A 20,399-nucleotide genomic window follows, 5' to 3' on the forward strand; every position below is an offset into this window, starting at 1 on the left:
TTTCACAATAGCATCAGTGGTGACTAGGAATTTTGTGCATTTGCTCGGCTGTTTGTGTGTTTTAACCAAAAAAAAAAAAAAAGTTAGGTATTACTCACTTTGGGGCCTTGCAGTCCTGGTTTTCCTGGAGGACAAACACAGGGAGCTGGAGTTGAACCTACATCACTGGGACCATTGAGGCACTAGAGAGACAAAAACGGCAATCAACAACAAACATGGAAAGACACATGTATATCTATATGTACATAAGTATGTGTAGGTGTCTGAATGTCTTTATGAAACTGTAAAGATATCTTACATCTGCTTTCCAATTTTGTTTAGCACAATCCATTAAGAAATTCTGAATCACAAACTATGAAAACTAAATGCACTCAAACTACATAAAAATGAGTTCTATTGGTCTAATGTACTTACAGTTGATGGAAGGAAGCTAAACAGTCCCACAATACAAATATTACCTTAAGGAGAATAATAGTTTCCAGGCCTACCTCACCATTCTGAAAGAAAAACAACAATGAATGTGTTTTAAAGGACACTTTTAAATTTCTAAATTATCTTCCTAATTTATAGATATTTTATTGTCCAGGTTCTAGATACATGAAGTATCAAAACCAGCAAGAACTAAAACATGTACGTGCCACTGTCCTAAAAAAATGACATTAACACACGTTATGATGACATTTACAGTAGAATAAAGTAAGGACATGAACAACAATGAAGAGCAGAACGAGAAAATGGAAATGCCAAAGCTGCTTGGTGTAATGGTCACGCAGGAGCAAAAATACTCCAGGGTGAGATTTATATGCTCTTTTGAACTTTCTGGAAGTCATATAAAAACCAGAGGAAAAAGCCAAAACACATCTAAGAAAGTCACAAATTCCATGCATTAAATTTTCTGCATTTAACTTTAGGAGACCTCCTCACTAAACAATTTGCTTCTTACTGAATAATACACGATTTTAAAAAGGTTAATAATTTTTCCAGACAATAAAAATTAAATCAGAAAATGAGAAAGTGGGAATAAAGATGCAAAAGGTATGCTACATGAAGTCACACCTGAAAGTAAGGAAGGAGACATAAAAACACAAAAAAAGTGACTGTGAGAACTCAAAATCTACTATCTATTCTTGTGCTTTTATGATGTGGGAGGGTAATGGTCATAACATCAATGCAGAAATATCAATAAATAAAGTATATAAAATGGACTCTCAGAATGTAATCACATATTAATACTTTTAGGAGAGATTAGAGGTCTGTATTTCAAGTTATAAGTATCTAAAATAAAAATTATAGTGTTTAAACAATTACCTCTCTAAAACACCAAGAATGAATCATTTCTAAAAGGTTCCATGGTTGATATTATTATAGAGCATTTAAACGTACTGCCCTATGTCCTCAAGTTTTCAGAACATATGGATTTGTAGGTTATTCCATTTGATAGGAAAAAAAGATGATGGTAGTATGACTTTACAAACTAAAAGAACTATCACATGAGCTCAAAGGTCACTGGGAATCCACACTATAAAAAGTTTAAAACGTCCTATCTTATTTGCATTACAAAAATATATTTTTTTTTTGCCCAAGGGGAAAAGGATTACACACACACACACACACACACACACCACAAGCACACGTATATAATCAGACTCTAACATTTTAGCTTATCATTTTTTCCTCCTAACACATTAATGAAAATAGCTACATAAATGGAAAGTTACTATATCCTTGAAATACAAGAAAATCTTCCTTAGGTAACAACAACAAAAAGAAACCTGTATATTCATTATGGTGTGAGAAAATATGTTGGTGAACAGGAAAATGAATCACTTCCTATTCTCTAGAATTGTGCTGTGTGGGGTATTCTATCCACACATTTAATTAAGCATAGAAATGTATTTTACACTCTGGATACTCCAGATATTCAAAGAATCCTAGACTTTCCTAGAGCAGGTCCAGTCCTGCTTCACTTGAGTACCGGAAACCTCACACTCTGAGGTGTGAAGAAAACCTTTCCTTGTGCTCCTCCATTCACACTTGCACAGTGAAATAAAATTATCATTTTATTTCAATTATGAACCTCAAAGTATGTTTTAATCAATGTAACTTTAATTGCACTGACAACAAACAAATTAACTCTGTATATTAAATTAAGCCTCACATATTATCTTTTATTTATTGCTCTGAAAGTACTGAAGGAAACACTTGGGAGAAAGAATCCATCCTACTCACAAATCCAGGAATCTCGCATGCTGTCTCTCGGTTGTTCTGTTCTGGGTCACAGTAGATTCGCAACTTCTGGACATCAAACTAGGAACATAAACCCCATCAGGTTAAAATTGAGGCCCAAGCTAATTGCTTCGTAAGAGCGACCCAACTACATGAGCAGTCATGGAAGGCTTAAATCACAGCACCTAGCTAAAAAATAGTAATGTGAAATTTAAATACCTAACATACAGTTTAAAGATGTGATGCAACATAATTCATAAGGAAAACTCTAGCACCAAAAACAAAACTTTAATTTCCTTCGGAAACCCACTGGAGCTTTTTTAGTATCTCTATATTAAGAGCTAGCCTAGAGAGCATTTCCTAGGACACTTAAAAGCTTTCCCAGGCCTTCTGTGTTTATCCTAAATGTCTCCAACATTTCTGATTACAAAAGAGTGAGTTTAAGAAGTCATCTTTAGTTTCAGAGATTTAGTTGCTGGCATGGAGTGTTGTGTGATGAGTAGTCCAAGCACCTGTTGCTATTTAAATATTTACTCTGACATGTAACATTAATATATAGAGAGCATGGTGTAATTTGAATATGACAGTCTTCCCTTAATAGAAACAGAGTGGGAAAGTACACGTTTTCAAATAAGGGATTGTCCAAGAAATGGCTATCTTTTTATATACACATTTCTCAACCCACACAGATACTCCACTTTTTAAAAAATATAAAAAAGTAACAGTTTTAAGAATCCTGAAATGCATTAATCTGATCGTAACCTCACAGCTGCAGAGAAATTTTATACCTCCCGACTCACAGCTCTAATCACAGTCTCTTTTCCAAGTTATTATTTAATCTATGCTTCTCCTGGGAAATATGAAATTAATGTTTCATAAGAATGTAGATTTCTACCCTGAACCCAGGGGAAAAGTTTTCTAAGAATTCCTATATATTGGGCGCCTGGGTGGCTCAGTTGGTTAAGCGACTGCCTTCGGCTCAGGTCATGATCCTGGAGTCCCTGGATCGAGTCCCACGTCGGGCTCCCTGCTCGGCAGGGAGTCTGCTTCTCCCTCTGACCCTCCCCTCTCTCATTCTCTCTCTCAAATAAATAAATAAAATCTTTAAAAAAAAAAAAAAGAATTCCTATATATTAAGTCTAACTTTGCATTTTCATACACACAAACACACAATTCCACTAATAAACTGATCACATTTTGTTTAAGTGTCTTAAAGGAATTAATAATTAAGTTAAATACAGTTAAATGTGATAAATACTATCACAAAGGATAGCAAAAGCTCACTTTATACAATGCAAAAAGCAAATCATTTTTTATCCACCTGAACGGTTTCTTCTTTCCCAGAATACTTTCCGATTTGAGTTTGCCCGCTGATGAAGATCCCTAAAACTGGATGTAATGGCTTGTTTTCAATTTGTTGATCATCAATATATAGAGTCACATCTTGTTCTGCTACTAAGAGACGAATTTGATGCCAGCCTTCATCAAATAATATCTACAGGAAGAAAGTATGGAAGATTCATAAGTAAAATTCCCAACAATCTTTCTTTTTCTTTGTTCCCATTCCTTTGCTGCCAACCATAAATCCACACCACACAGACTGGTTGTATTATATACTAATTCACCCTGATCCAAGCTGGGTCTCAAATTCTACCCACCAATTAATTTATGAAGCCATACTTTCCATTACATATCCATTACATGTAAGTAGATGTATCAAACAATTTATTGAAACAACTCCCTCAAGGTCACAAATAGATTCCTAATCTCTGAATCCAAGTGGCTTCTCCTATTCCTCATCCTATTCATTGCAACTTTAGATCCTTAACTAGTCCATCTTCCTTGATATTCTCATTCAACTTCCATGACTGAAACCATCTTGATCATCTTCATTTCTTCTTCTCCAATTGCTCATTCTCTATTTCTTCAAGGGCTTCTCTTCCTCACCTGCCTTTTGATGAGGTCATTAACCCACGGATCTGTCACTGACCTTTTTCATTCTCCCCTTTGATTATCTTATCTAATCTTACAGGTCAATATTACCTCTATAGAATATCTCCCATATCTACAAGAGCCTGAACCTCTTTCCTACATATGAGATCTATAATTCTAATACTAGCTAGTATAGTTTTACCAGGATATTTCACAATCAGCCTGAGGGAGAGTGTAGCAAAATGAACTTGAACTATCCCCAAAACTTTCTTCCTCTCAGTTTTCCTTGAATAATAATATCCTCAGTTTCTAAACTGCAATAAGTGTGTTTACCTCTTGCCTTTCCCTCAGTTGCAATAAGAACCAGATGCAAAGTTCTACCAAATATGTCTCTTAAATGACTCAAATTCACTTCACCATTTCAAACATTTTCATTGCCATAGTTTATGTTCATGGATATCTTGCCTTATCTGAATAATTTCGAACATATCTCTAACTCTTCCCTCTCTAAGCCATCCTTCATACCTCCACTACAATTAATCTCTCTCACTAGAATTCTGTCAGAGAAGATGCCATCTTATTAATTTCTGGATTCCCAGGCCTAGAGCAATTTCAGGATACAGATGAAAATATTTTTTATGAAAGAAAAAGGAGAAGGAGAAGAGAGAGCAGCTTTGACCATGACACACCTATGATTCAAGACTTTTTGATGAAATCCTGTCATCCACTGGATGAAGCCCAAAACCCTTTGTATGCTTTCCAGATCCCCACAAATTGAACTTGCACCTTGTTAGCTTTTTCTTTCATGTATCTTATACTCCAGACACAGGGGACACCACTTCCTCTTCTTTAAATAAAAACCCCGCATTTTACTACACATGACTACTCAGTACTGAACCACTGACTTACATGTCCTTCGCTCTCTTCATCAAAATCCTATCTTCTTCCAGGTCCAGCCCAAAAAGCATCTCATTAATAAGACTTGCCTACATATTGTGTTAGAATCTACTTTTACCCCTACACTCCATTAATACCTGTACTTCTGTTAGATACCAGAGGCCTTCACTCTTCCATTATAAATAAGTTCCTTGAAGGTGTGAAACAGGCCTTACTCATTTGTGATTTCTTACAGAACCTAGCATATTGACTTTAATAAAAATGGCAGCCAAATTTTTAAGAAATTTAATCTGCTTACCAAATAAATTATACAGGTGGCATAATTTCATATACAACCTTGTACATTTCCTAAATTATATACTCTTAGACTATAATTATAATAATGATCAAAACATAACTTTCTATCACTGCATCTGTATTCTGAACACATTTGACTTGAAAAATACACTTTTATCTTTAGTTTATCAATTTTACTAAATATAGGCTCCTTTGGGGAAAACAAAGCATTCTCCTAATAAATGGGAATTCTGCACTCATTATCTACCTGTATTTAAGGTTCTAACAAATGTCTTTATCTCAGTATCTTATAGGACATGGCAGTGTAAGATGGACCAACATGACTTTGAAACTGATGAGACTTAACTTCAATTCCTGATGCCACCACTTACTAGCTGTGTTACTTTGAGATGGAACTTAATATACTTTAAACTTTTTTTTTTTTTTTTGGTCTGTACAGTGAGAGCAATGGCTTCTGCGTTGGGTGGATATTATAATTAAATGTTTCTGGCATCTAATAGCAGGTACTCAAAAAATGTAAGGTCCCCCCACTCCTTAATCCCATCTAAGAAACAACTTTCCTTCATTTGTTGTTGTTTTTTTTTTTTTTTTAAGATTTTATTTATTTATTTGAGAGGGAGAGAATGAGAGACAGAGAGCACGAGAGGGAAGAGGGCAGAGGGAGAAGCAGACCCCCTGCTGAGCAGGGAGCCCGATGTGGGACTCGATCCCGGGACTCCAGGATCATAACCTGAGCTGAAGACAGTCGCTTAACCAACTGAGCCACCCAGGCGCCCCTTTCATTTGTTGCTTTTATTCAATAAAGCAACATTAAACTATGAAGTCAGTATCTTTTCAGCCATGTTAAAATTATGGCTCTCTTCCTCCAACACACACAAACCTGGTGGTGATTCCCCCAGCAATACCATCATAATCATACCCAGGCATTTTTACCTTAACTTGAGAGTCAGCAAAAGTGACCACTTGTGAGCCATTAATTATGCTGGTTGTTATAAATAGTAACGTTTTATCCACACCATTTAAGGTAACAGCTATTTGTGGCCTTCCATCAATGGTTAAAATTCTCCATAGATCCCACATTTTCTTGACCTTAAATCTCTGAGTGGAGACAAATACATATGATGGAGGAAGACCTTCAGGGAAAACATTGCTAGAAAAAGAAGAATGTGCATAAGCTTAAAGAATTCTCAACATGTCTATAGACATATATAAAAAAAAGTTTATATCAACACATAACATATACCTTGTGAATTCTGATAAGTCAACTTTTGATGTCACTTCATATCCTTTTATCTTTGTTGGTGAAAGCATGATTCTTTTCTTAACCTTTTTCTTTACACCCAAGCCTAAAAGAATATCAAACCCTTTCTCATCACGAGCTGCCACTGGAATTCGTGTTGGACAGACAGATTCTATAAATCCAAAGCAAAAGCAGTAAACATTGATTAATCATGGATTACTTCAACAAGAAAATGAGAAATATTAGAGAAAATAATTATAAAATCTATATATGCACACAAATGCATATAAATGGATGTAAATGCATTTTGAGAAAATGTGCAGGAGTGTTTCTGACATTTGAAGTCTCAAATGTTATTTTCCCCCTAAAAGGGGATAAAAGTAAAACAGAATTAGAAGAGAAACATTTGTTAATAGATTGCTTTAAGAACACTATGCTGACATTTATAAATCACTATTTTGAACGTTGGGCAACTTAATACCTGTGGGGTAGAATACTGGAATGGCATTGACAAGTCTCATCCAGGATTTACTATTAATTAGTCACATGACTTTGCATAACTCTTAAATTTCTTGGATCTAAGAGATTAACTCTAAGATTTCTTTCTTGCATTCCCAGCATTTGAGGGGTAAAAAAATAAAAGCGTCATTCTTGATATTCTTTCCAGTTTTAGCAGATGATAATCCTATAATTCAAATAACATTGGTTCTATTACTCTGGAAAAAACTGTGTCTTTTCTGTTCATGAAAGTTCTTGAAATGGGCCTATTAGCTCATCTGTAATTAATTATATTAATCATATTTATATAAAGACTATTTCCTTAAGAATAATCATTAAAGGGCACCTGGGTGGCTCAGTCGGTTAAATGTCTGCCTTCAACTCAAGTCATGATCTCAGAGTCCTGAGATGGAGCCCAGCATTGGGCTCTCTGCTCAGCAGGGACCTGCTTCTCCCTCTCACTCTAACTCTGTGCTCTCTTGCTCTCTCTTAAATAAATAAACAAAAATCTTTAGAAAAAAAAGAATCATTAATATTTGCATTATACAGTCATCTGTATAAATTATAAAAATATGGCATGCTTTTCACTTGCTGGGAAACTAGTATCTGAAATTACGTGGAAATTTTTATATGGTTGAAATGATATTAAGCTGTTATATTGTAGAAATGTTGCAATATTTTCAGATTCTTCCAAGGCCCTCATATAATATATACATTGAGCATGACTGCTTATATTTTATAGAGCAGCTAACAAAATAAAACAAGAACTCCACTAAACCTCTTTAAGATAATCACCCTCTTACACAACATTAAGAGGGAATAGTATCATATTTATAATACAATGAAAAGTAACGAGATGGATTTTATTAGCCCAACATGTACAGTCATAATTTATACCATAGAATATTGGAAAATAAAATAAAGGTTTGATATAAATAAAATTATAAGTATTCCTGGAAAAGGAGGGGCATTTTTCTCTTCAGGTCTTAAATCCTAAGTTTTGAAGTAACCCAATGAATTACATCCTTCTTCCTCTGGTAAGCTTGGAGCTAAGTGATGAGGAGATACAGGAATGAGGCAAACAGATGTTGGTTGGACATGTGATCCAGTGAGTTTGGTAGATGCACACCATAATGAACCCCCTCACACCACCCCAGAAGCACAGGGCTGACTTACTCCCTATCCCTCCTTAGAAACAGGGCCTGCCCACTAAGTTCACACCTGGTCTACAGAGGAAACCAAAACACACTAGCTCCACAGACACACTGATCCAAGGAGAAGAGAGCTGAAGGCTCTTGGCCAACCATGACCAGCTACTTTTATCACACTCACTCATCTGAAAACTGATTTTCTCATTCAGTGGTAAGGAGCTAAAAAAGGGTGGGAGAGAGACCAGAAGAGTTAGCCTAGCTGAAATCCCTCCACATGAAAACATGAGAAGCAGGGTCTAAGTGTTTCTAGTAACAATCTATTATACAGTTTAAATCATAAATCAATTAATAAAACTAAGTATTTTATGTCATGATGCAGGGGTTCTTTTTTGGCAGGCAGTGGCGGGGGTGGGGGGAATATGCAGAACAATACATGAAGCCTCATGTCAGATGCATTTGATTTAAAACTGCAAAAGAAGTTCAGCTGAAAAGAAAACATTACATCATAAAAATATTCAGACTTGAATTGCTCCTTTCATTTTCCTTACAAATGAGAAATTATAAGATGTTGGATTAAGATCTCAGACTTAAGACAAGAACATGAGGTTTAGACTGAAGCCTCTCTCTTAACCTCTCCTGAACCTCTGGATTCTCATCTGTGAAGGGAGAATAATGATCTCCTTCACAGGGTTTGTCTGAGGATCAAATGCGATGATGTATGTGAAAGTGCTTTGTAACTCCAAAATGGCATGCAAGTGCAGGGGATAAAGCAAGCATTGTGTTCATCCCTTTGCTCTAACAAAGTCCTTTACACTATCTTGTAATACCCAAAATTTTATGGGGAAACAGTGTGGCACAGCTTGTGAAATCAAAAATGTACAATATAGCCATGTTTTCATTACTACCTAGCACATCTCATTAAGAAGTATAGATTTAAATAATTATGTTTACTTGAAGGTAATTTTTCTTCCCAATTCATTCACCTGCAAGAACAGTATCTTAACACATGGGAAGTGAAAAAAATGTAGTTAAAATGCTCAAATACAGTTTTTATGTTTGTATATACCTAGCTATAGGAAAGAGGTAAAAGAAGGTTCCACATATAAAATGCTACTTTGATTACCAATGAACAATTTCTGCACAAATTTGAGGAAAGAGAGGTAAATAATTAATTTCCCCATTGTGTAGAAAAAAGAAATCTATGTTTAAGTATACAAACCACATCCAGACAAAAATATGGAAACTGGAAATAAAAAGTGAAATGTGAGAACTATAATTTTAAGTACGAGGAAAATCAAATGCAAAGAGAGACTCAGTTGGGAGCTTGTTATAATACTTACAACAGGTAATTAGAACAATCCAGATAAACCAAGTTATTTTAAAGGAATGCATTCAGGAGCAAGGGTAAAGAAAACAGAAGACCGATGTTCACAAATTATTTCTACACCATCTACACAGTTTTAACTTCATTTTATTCCAGTATGTTCAGAATATTCAGGATAGGAATGCTTTCTCAGAGGAGCAAAGGTCACTCTATTTATTTTAAACCCTGGGAGCCAGTAATACTTGCTTTTTAGTTTGGTTGATTTATTTTTGCTTTTGTTTCCCTTGCCTTGGGAGGTAAGAAGTATCTAGAAAATTGTTGCCATGGCCTGTGATCTCTTCTAGGATTTTTATGGTTTCAAGTTTCACATTTGGGTCTTTAATCCACTTTCAGTTTATTTTAGAATGGGAGAAGGTATTTGCAAATGACATATACAATAAAAGGGGTTAATATCCAAAATATATAAAGAACTTAAAACTCAATACCAAAGAAACAAACAATCTAATTAAAAAAATAGAGGACACGAAGAGACATTTTTCCAAAGAAGACATAGACATACGAAAAGATGCTCAATATCACTAATCATCAGGGAGAGACAAATCAAAACCTCAATGAGATAGCACCTTACACCCGTCAGGATGACTAAAATCAAAAAGACAAGAAAAAACAAGTGTTGGCAAGGATGAAGAGAAAAAGAAACCCTTATCCACTGCTGGTAGGAATGTAAATTGGTGCAGCCACTGTAGAAAACAGTATGGAGGTTCCTCAAAAAATTAAAAATAAAAATGCCATATGATCCAATAATTCTACTACTAGGTAGTTACCCCCCCCAAAAAAACAAAAGCACTAATTCAAAAAGATATATATACCCCTATGTTTGTTGCAGCATTGTTTATAATAGCCAAGATATGGAAGCAACTGAAATGTCCACTGAAAGACAAATGGATATACACATACACAATGGAATCTTATACAGCCATAAAAAAGAATGAGACTTAAAAAAAAAAAAAAAAAAAAGGATGCAATCATGCCATTTGCAACAACATAGATAAACCTAAAAGGGAGTATGCTAAGTGAACTAATACAAAGAAAGACAAATACCATATGATTTCACACACACGTGGAATCTAAAAAAAAAAAAAAACAAAAAACAAAAAAAATAAACAAACAAAAAGCAGAATCAGGCCTATAAATACAGAGGACAAATTGATGATTGCCAGAGGGGAGGAAGGTAAGGGGATGGGCAATATAGGTGAAGGGGAGTGAAAGATAAAGTTAATGAAATTTTAATAGTATCATATGATGGCAGATGATAGATACACTTGTGGTGAGCATAGCATAATGCATAAACTTGTTGAATCACTATGTTGTGCACCTGAAACTAATGTAACATTATGTCAACTATATTCAAAAAAATTTTTTAAGTCTTTAAGTGATCGACAGAACCCAGAAAAAAATATTCACTTTTCTATTAATTCTCAGGGCTTAGTAATATAAGTAATCCAGTATTACCAATGTCATAAAAACGTGTCTTATTTAAAATTCTGCCATGGACATGGGCACAAAAACTGTATAAATCTTTAGTCTAACCAGAGCAACCAAATTCCAACTACACCTTTCCAGCTTTAAGTTACTATCACAGGAACACTGATGAACACATTATTCTAGAACATATCTAGCCTTTTATGAGTGTCTATTTAGTTCAATTCCACATTGCCACATTGTTCGTATGTCACCTCTCTCTAGATGTCACCTCGTTTTTGTTTTTGTTTTTGTTTTTTTCAGATTAAGGGAATTCTGTCAAGGAGATCTGTGGTCAGAAACCAAAAGTAATTTTACTGATCCAGACCTGATAGTCCAATAAAACAGAGTTGTCTGGTGCAGATCTGTGCAAGCCGACTTCTTCAAACTTTCCTTGACTGAACTTGGTTTTGATGGTAAGGCAAACATGAGTGTATATCCAATTGATGCATACCCCTCAATGGTATTCAGTGGCAATTTAATACATCTGCCTTACTGAAGGTCTATTATATCATCATGTACTTTAATGTCATGCACAAGTTCATCAAAAGGAGGAACAGTCACCACTGTTCCAATTTAGTACCAAGGTTGTGATAACTTAGACTTCATCATAACATACTGAAAATGCAATAAAATAGCAAAACCAAAATAAATTATGGAAACAGAGATACTCTTACCAAAGATTAAATAACAAAGAAGGTAGCCCCAACTTCACACAATTTCTTTTCTCATTACAGACTGATCTCATCCTCCTTTACCATCAAGCAATCCCACTTTCTTGAAATCTAGGTTGATTTAGAGTCAACAGTCCTTCATCTGAGGAAGATGTCTGCCAGATGCATGGCTGACAGACAATGAGACACAGAAGCACAGATTTCAATGGTAAGTCAATGGAACAAGAGACTCCTATTACTCTTTAGTACAACTTGTGCACAAACCAGAAAAGTCAAAATTTCTTGCACCTTTAAGTCACCTCACTAATCATAGAATATATTCTTTTTAATAATAAGAAAAAATATAAGAAATAACAATAATCTTTGGCCTAAGGAATAGTTAAAGAAAATACAATTCTACAGGCTTACAAAATTACAAAAATAACTCCTCTGGTTTTGCCATTTCTCATTTTAAAAGCACTGATTATGTAATGAAATTTTTTTTGTTATTCCTACCTCAATACTATAGATGGAGAAAGGGTAATGTGTTTTGCCTTTGCATATACCCAGAAAATAGTATGTGTATAATTCCTTTACCTCATTCTTCACTCCTTTTCTTTTTCATTTTTAATTTCACAGAGCTTTTGTCAGATATTACAGTTATGTAGCATTTTAACATACAAACTATTTCTTTTTTTTAACTAAATGTCCAGGCATCTTAACATGTCCCTAACGTTTCTCCAGCACACTGATATTAATATTCATAAAATGTCTGATCTCCAAAGTTGGAGCCAGTCACTTAGCCCAAGATCATGCTTCAAAAATATGATGTTGACAAAGAACCAAACCTGGATCTTGGTCTGATTCCAGAGATTGGGCTGGACCACCTTACAATGCTATAGCCTCAGTTTTATAGAAAAAAAAAATCAGGAGATAGTGCTTTACTTTAACAGATGTTGTGCTGAATTTTTTAAACCTTTTTATTAAGGTACAACCTACATTCAATAAAATGCCCTAATTACAAGTGCACATCAACTGGCACATATTCATGTTTATAAACTAGCACCCAGACAAGACAAAGAACACATCTAACACCTTTGAAAGTTACCTCATGATCCTTCACAGACAATAACCACCACTACCAGAGGCCACCACTGTAATGATTTCTATCATCACGGATTAATTTGGTCTATTCCTGAACTTAATATAAATGAACCATACAGTATATTCTTTTACTTGAATTTTCTTACTCAACATAGTATCTGTAGTATTATCCATGTTGTTCCATGTAACAGTGACTTGTTCTTGTTTGTTGCTGTGTAGTATTCCACTCTGAATTATGACGTATTTGTCCATTTTTATGTGGGCAATCATTTGAGTTGTTTGCAGTTGACTATTTTTAATAAAGCTGTTATGGACATTCTTGCATGTGTCTTTTGGTAAACATATGAACTTATTTCTCATAGTCAAATATCTGGGAGTAGAACTGCTGTTTCAGAGGGTATCTATATACTTTGCCCTATTATATAGTGCCCAAAACTTTTCCCAAGTGATTGTACCAATTTTCACCTCTACTAGCATGTCTATTATCACCTGAAAAGGATGGAGGTGTTATGAGAATAAAATATGTAATTAGGTGACAGATATTATACATAATGTTTCAGAGAAAGAGAGAAGAGGGGGGAATGGGCTATCCATAGAAGTTTTAAACATTCCTAATGAAAATTATTCTGAGTATTTCCTTGTTCATTCCTTTCTTAGACATAATTAATTCATACAACTGCATGTAGAGCCAATCATAAACACTGAGAGCAAGGTTTATATGTTGTAATTTGTATATTTTCTAAATCATGCCATAATCATTCTACTTTTCCAGTGAATACTCACACATCACTCTTCACATAAAATATAAGCATATTGTGTTTATTTGGTGGGAACATAGCTCTAGCCTCTTTAATTAAATGGAAAGTCTTATTTTTAGATATACATTGTCCCTAACAATGTAAATTGCCTTCAATTCAGATTAGATTCAAAACCTTTTAATCTACAGATAGATTATAAAGTGATTCTCCTGAAAGTTTGATGAGATTTTACGGAATACTATACTCAATCCTATCCTATCCACCAAACTTTACCCTACCTCCCACCTCTCATTTCCCTCTGCTCCACCTTGATGGTTAGAAATTCATGTATATATGTACCAACAGTAAAGAGGAAGAATGGAAGGGAATCAGTTTTATATGACGACAGAAAAGTTAATCACATGTATGTAATGAAATCATGGAACCTAAAATACTGGCCACCTCCAAAAACATCTCAGTTGTCCTGGCCAAGATTGCTGATCTGTGTACCCTTACCCTCTGTGACTTCTAATGAAATACAGATGGAATTAGGAGTAGGGTAAGGTAATGTACTAGGCCACTATTACAAACACTGTAAAGCTTGAATTAGATAATCAAATTATCCAGCAATCTCTAAGCAAAGAATAGTATACAAATTATGAGTGATTTTTTTAAAGATTTTTATTTATTTTTGAGAGAGGAAGAGGGAACAAGCATGAGTGGGGGAAGGACAGAGAAAGAAGCAGACTCCCTGTTGAGCAGGGAGCCCAATGCTGACGGGACTGGATCCCAGGACCCTGGGATCATGACCTGAGCGGAAGAGAGATGCTTAACTGACTGAGCTACCCAGGCACCCAAAGTATGAGTGATTTTTGATGGGAGGGAAAGAAATTCAGAAGTCCTAAACATCATTCCAACTTAAAGTGCATCATTGTAGAAAGCACTGGAAGGAAAAAAGCCTCAAAGTTTTACAGGATGAAAGATACCAAAGTTACACTCAAGCAACAGTCTCTCTCTCTCTTTCTCTCTCTCTCAAAGAAGATAAGGCTGAGGATGCATAGCTAATTGCCTTCTGACCTCTAGCCTTTGGCCCCATTTGAGCAAGTCAACATCTTATACCCCTTTAAAAAAAACAGATAAATTTCCTACCTCATCCAAAAGTCAAGATGGTGGAAAATAAAACAGTAAGAATACCCAGGCAGGGGGCACCTGGGTGGCTCAGTCATTAAGCATCTGCCTTCAGCTCAGGTCATGGTCCCATGGTCCTGGGATCGAGCCCCACAGTGGGCTCTACACAGGCAGTTTTCTAGAGCCTGCTCTTTACCCACACCTGTGCATAGGCAAGCTCAACATACCTGAATTAAAATATGGGTCCTAAAACCCAGTAATTCAAGCCATCGGCTGCTGGAAGCCCTTAAAGAAACCTAAGGATGGTATCTTCCTGGGCGCAAGGAGAAATTTCTTTCTCCCTCCTTTCTCTCCTCTTTTTGCATCAAGCCCATTCTGATTTACTCAAAAAAGAAACAGAAGAATGATGTCAGCAAGACGGTGGAAAAGTCACAGCCCACATTCTCCCACTGAAACATTGATTTAACAATAATAAATGGACCAAAATACCTTTATGAAAATTCCAGATTTGGATTAGGAAGTTGAAGTACCCCAGGTGAGCACAAAGCCAAGAAGAGCCTCACTGAAACAAGTAATACAAGTAATTTCACTTTATCCACATCATTCCCTCCCCCAAGCCTGTACAAGTAAGTGCCAGGAGAGGACCCCCTCACTCGTGATACTGCCCATGAGTGGAAAAAAGAGTAGAGCATGTATCCACAGGCCTGCCCAAGAGACTGGTTTCTGTCTAACCTCATTTGGAGCACTGAAGGAACTGGAATCATTTGGATTCCTGGGAAGTGCTGAGAACAAAGAGTCTTGGAGGTGGGGGGAGGGAGTTTGTTGTGGCTGGCATGGCTCAGCATGATCAAGAGAAGACACACAACTTGAATCTTCTCCCTCTGGAAGAAGAGAAAAGAGTGGAGCATGTATCTAGCATTCTAGCTTTCCCAAGGGCTGCCTGAGGGAGTAATATTGGTCCCACCTGACTAAGGATGCTGACAAGGAGCCAGAATACAGTGGATGTCTAATGCCCACTGAGAACACAGTGGGGAAGCTTATGGCTACAAAACTAGAACTTAAAAGTTATTGACAGATACCAAAGGGAGTGAGAGATTATGAGCTCCTAGGAAAAAAATAGCAAACCTCTCTAATTAAGAAATTGCTCACTCAGGCCTAGAGAAATTGCATCCTTCCATAAAAAGGCTTCAAAGGCCCCCAGAATTGCTAGACAGACTAATGGGACTTCCCCTGTACAATGCCAGTTGGTAAAGACTGAGAGAAGAGACTGTTTTTTCAAATGTGTGGAACCCAAAACAAAGCTGTAAGATACACAAAGAAACAGGGAAACATGATCCAGTCAAAGGACTAGAATAACTCTCCAGACACCAACCCTAAAGAAACGTAGGTGTATTATCTGAAAAAGAATTCAAAACAACCATAATAAAGATGTCCTATGAGCTTAAGAAAATGATGGTATAAACAAAATGAGAGTATCAATAGGGATATAAAATATAAAGGAGAACCAAAAAGAAATTTTGGAGCTGAAGAACACAATCACTAAACTGGAAAAACAAAACAAAGCAAAACAAAAGGGGGCTGATTACACACCGTTGTTAGAGTATTATAGTATTCTGAACTTGTCTATATATTTAACTAGTGAGTTTTTTTTAAAGATTTATTTTTATTTTAGAGTGAGACTGCGAGAGAACGTGTGTGCACACAGCAGGGGCTCCAAATCAGACTCGATCAATCAAAAGAAAGAATCAACAAACTTAAAGAAGGTTATTTGAAAATATCTGGGGAGAAAAACAAAAATTTAAAAGAATGAGAAAGATTGAAGAAAGCCTAAATGACTTAGGCGACACTATGCAGTACACCTATACATATTATAGGCATTTCAGGAGAGAAAGAGACAGAGTTTAGTTAAAGAAGTAATAGCCAAAAACTTCTCAAATCTAGAAAAGGAAATGTACATCCAAATTAAAGAACCCAAAGAAATCCACATCAAGACATATTATAATCAAATTGTCTAAAAAAAAAAAAAAAGTTTTGAAAGCAGCAAGAGAAAAGCCACTTATTATCTACAAGGGTATCTGCCCCCCACCCCATATGACTACTGCCAGATTTCTCAATAGAAATTTTGTAGGCCACAAGGGAATGGGATGATATACTAAAGTGCTTGCTGAAGGAAAAAAATTGCCAACTAAAAAACTATAAATGGCAAAAATAGTCTTCAAAAATGAAAGAGAAATAAACACTTTCCCAAATTAAAAAAGGCTAAGGAAGTTCATCACCTTGCCTTATAAGAAATACTAAGGAAGTCCTTTAGGTTGAAATTAAAGGACATTAAACAACAACACAAAAGCAGTGCAAAGTATAAAACTCTTTGGTTAGGGGCACCTGGGTGGTACAGTCAGTCAGGTGTCCAACTCCTGGTTTCAGCTCAGGTCATGATCTCAGGGTTGTGAGATCGAGCCCCATGTCAGGCTCCATGCTTAGCATGGAGTCAGCTTAAGACTATCTCCCCCTCGAACCCTCCTACACTGTTGGTGGGAATACAAGCTGGTGCAACCACTCTGGAAAACAGTATGGAGGTTCCTCAAAAAGTTGGAAATAGAGCTACCATATGATCCAGCAATTGCACTACTGGGTATTTACCCCAAAGATACAAATGTAGGGATCCGAAGGGGTACATGCACCCCGATGTTTATAGCAGCAATGTCCACAAAAGCCAAACTGTGGAAAAAGCCAAGATGTCTATCAACAGATGAATGGATAAAGAAGATGTGGTATATATATACAATGGAATATTATGCAGCCATCAAAAGGAATGAGATCTTGCCATTTGCAATGACGTAGATGGAACTGGAGGGTGTTATGCCGAGCGAAATAAGTCAATCAGAGAAAGACATGTATCATATGACCTCACTGATATGAGGAATTCTTAATCTCAGGGAACAAACTGAGGGTTGCTGGAGTGGGGGGTGGGGTGGGAGGGATGGGGTGGCTGGGTGATAGACACTGGGGAGGGTATGTGCTATGGTGAGCGCTGTGAATTGTGCAAGTGTGTTGAATCACAGATCTGTACCTCTAAAACAAATAATGCAATATATGTTAAGAAAAAAAAGAAAAAAGAAGATAGCAGGAGGGGAAGAATGAAGGGGGGGAAATCAGAGGGCGAGATGAACCATGAGAGATGATGGACTCTGAAAAACAAACTGAGGGTTCTAGAGGGGAGGGGGGAGGGAGGATGGGTTAGCCTGGTGATGGGTATTAAAGAGGGCACGTTCTGCATGGAGCACTAGGTGTTATGCACAATGAATCATGGAACACTACATCAAAAACTAATGATGTAATGTATGGTGATTAACATAACAATAAAAAAATTTTTAAAAAAGACTATCTCCCCCTCTCCTTCTGCGCCTCCCTGCTGTGTGCACACATGTTCTCTCGCAGTCTCACTCTAAAATAAAAATAAATAAATCTTAAAAAAAACTCACTAGTTAAATATATAGACAAGTTCAGAATACTATAATACTCTAACAGTGGTGTGTAAATCACTTTTAATTCTGAGAAGTTAAAATAAAAAATTATAAACAATAACTGTAAAAATACGCAAATGAATACACAATGTAAGACGATGTAATTTGTAACATTAATAATAAAGTGTGAGGGGGCAGGGAGAAGCAAAAATGTAGAGTATTTGTATGTGATTGAAATTAACGTATCAGCTTAAAATAAACTGCTGTAACTATATGATGCTTTATGTAACCCCCATAGTAACCACAAAGGAAATACCTATATAAAAGATACACAAAAGAAAATGAGAAAAAAATCAAAACATGTCACTACAAAAAAAAAAAAAAGGTGAATGAAACACAAAAGAAAAAACACAAAGCAAGACAGAAAAGAGGGACCAAAAAAGGTATAAGACATACTGAAAACAATTAACAAAATGGTGGTATTAAATCCTTCCCTGTTGCTATTTCAGATATAAATGGATTAAACTCCCAAATAAAAAGACACAGAGTGGCTAAATGGACCAAGGCGGGGGCGGGAACAAGATCCAACTATATACTGTCTACAAGATACATACTTTAAGATTACAGACACACACAGGCTAAAATAAGGGAACAGAAAAAGACACTCCATGCATATGGTAACCAAAACAGAGAAAAGGTGGCAATACTTAGACAAAGCAGACTAAGTCAAAAACTCAAATGAGACAAAGAAGGACATGATGGGATAATAAAAGGGTCAATACACCAGCAAGACATAACAATATAAAAATATATGCACCCAACATCATAGCACCCAATATATGAAGCAAACACTGACAGAACTGAAGGGAGAAACAGTAGACATAGAAACAGAATACACAATAATAGTAAGAGATTTCAATATTCTACTTCCAGTAATGAATAGAACATCCAGACAAAAGACCAAAAAGGGAACACAGAACTTGAACAACACTATAGACCAAAGGAGCTAACAGAGATATACAGAGAACATTCCACCACAGTAGCAGAATACACATTCTTCTTAAGTGCAAATGAAACATTCTCCAGGATAGATCACGTGTTAGGTCAGAAAACAAGTCTTAACAAATTTAAGAAGACTGAAATCATACCAAATATATCTCCCGACCACAACATAATGAAACTAGAAATTAAATGGTAAGAGGAAAAGTGGGAAATACACAAATATGTGGAAATTAAACAACATGCTCTTAAACAACCATTTATTCAACCACTGACTCAAAAAAATCAAGAGAAACTAGAAAATATCTTGAGATAGACAACAACTAAAACACAACATACCATAATTTATGAGATGTGGCAAAATACTAAGTATTTTGGAATAAAGGATCTCAAATAAACAACCTAACTTTATTCATTAAAAAACTAGAAAAAGAACATACTCAGCCCAAAACTAACAGGAACAAGAGAATAATTGAAATTCTAATAATCTTTAAGATAATTAAGATTAGAGCAGAAATAAATGAAATAAAAAAGGGTAAAACAAAAAAAAAATCAAGAAAATTAAGAGTTCATTTTTTTAAAAAAATCAACAAAACTGAGATTAAGAATTCCTCATATCAGTGAGATCATATGATACATGTCTTTCTCTGATTGACTTATTTTGCTTGGCGTAATACCCTCTAGTTCCATCCACGTCGTTGCAAATGGAAAGATTTCATTTTTGTTTTTTTGTTTTGATGGCTGCATAAAAACAAACTGAGGGTTCTAAAGGGGGGAGCTGGGGGGATGGGTTAGTCTGGTGATGGGTATTAAAGAGGACACGTATTGAGTGGAGGACTGGGTGTTATACGCAAACAATAAATCACAGAACACTACATCAAAGACTAATGATGGAATGTATGGTGATTAACATAATAAAATAAAAATTTTAAAAAATCAACAAAACTGAAATAACTTTAGCTGGATGAAGAAAAAAAGAGAGAGAGAAGATTCAAATAAACAAAACTAGGAATGAAAGAGGAGACATTACAACTAATACCACAGAAATACAAATGATCATAAGAGACTGTAATAATTATACATCAACAATTTTGATAACCTAGAAGAAATGGATAAATTTCTGAACCATAAGAAACAGAAAACCTAAACAGACCTATAACTCATAAGGATATTGAATCAGTAATCAAAAACCTCCCAACAAAGAAAGGCCCAGGACCAGGTGTCTTCA

General features: G+C 35.7%; 1 protein-coding gene across 2 annotated transcripts in view; it reads right to left on the reverse strand.

Moving 5' to 3' along the window:
- Positions 1–20,399, reverse strand: part of COL21A1 (collagen type XXI alpha 1 chain) — a 183,911-nt gene that overhangs the window by 104,853 nt on the left and 58,659 nt on the right. Inside the window, exons 4-9 of one of the 2 annotated variants that reach the window (XM_064597717.1) lie at positions 6,596–6,764; positions 6,286–6,502; positions 3,548–3,721; positions 2,230–2,307; positions 489–497; positions 99–182 (exon numbers count right to left, since the gene is read on the reverse strand). In XM_064597717.1, coding sequence (XP_064453787.1) covers positions 99–182; positions 489–497; positions 2,230–2,307; positions 3,548–3,721; positions 6,286–6,502; positions 6,596–6,764 — 731 coding nt within the window. Of the gene's footprint in view, positions 1–98; positions 2,083–2,229; positions 2,308–3,547; positions 3,722–6,285; positions 6,503–6,595; positions 6,765–20,399 lie in introns of those variants that run through there. The other variant, XM_054505414.2, reaches the window with a different exon arrangement.

Source organism: Mirounga angustirostris, unplaced genomic scaffold (genome assembly GCF_029215605.1).
Source record: "Mirounga angustirostris isolate CCGP_5_RB_7025 unplaced genomic scaffold, mMirAng1.0.hap1 SCAF_8, whole genome shotgun sequence".
Classification (NCBI taxonomy): Eukaryota; Metazoa; Chordata; class Mammalia; order Carnivora; family Phocidae; genus Mirounga; species Mirounga angustirostris.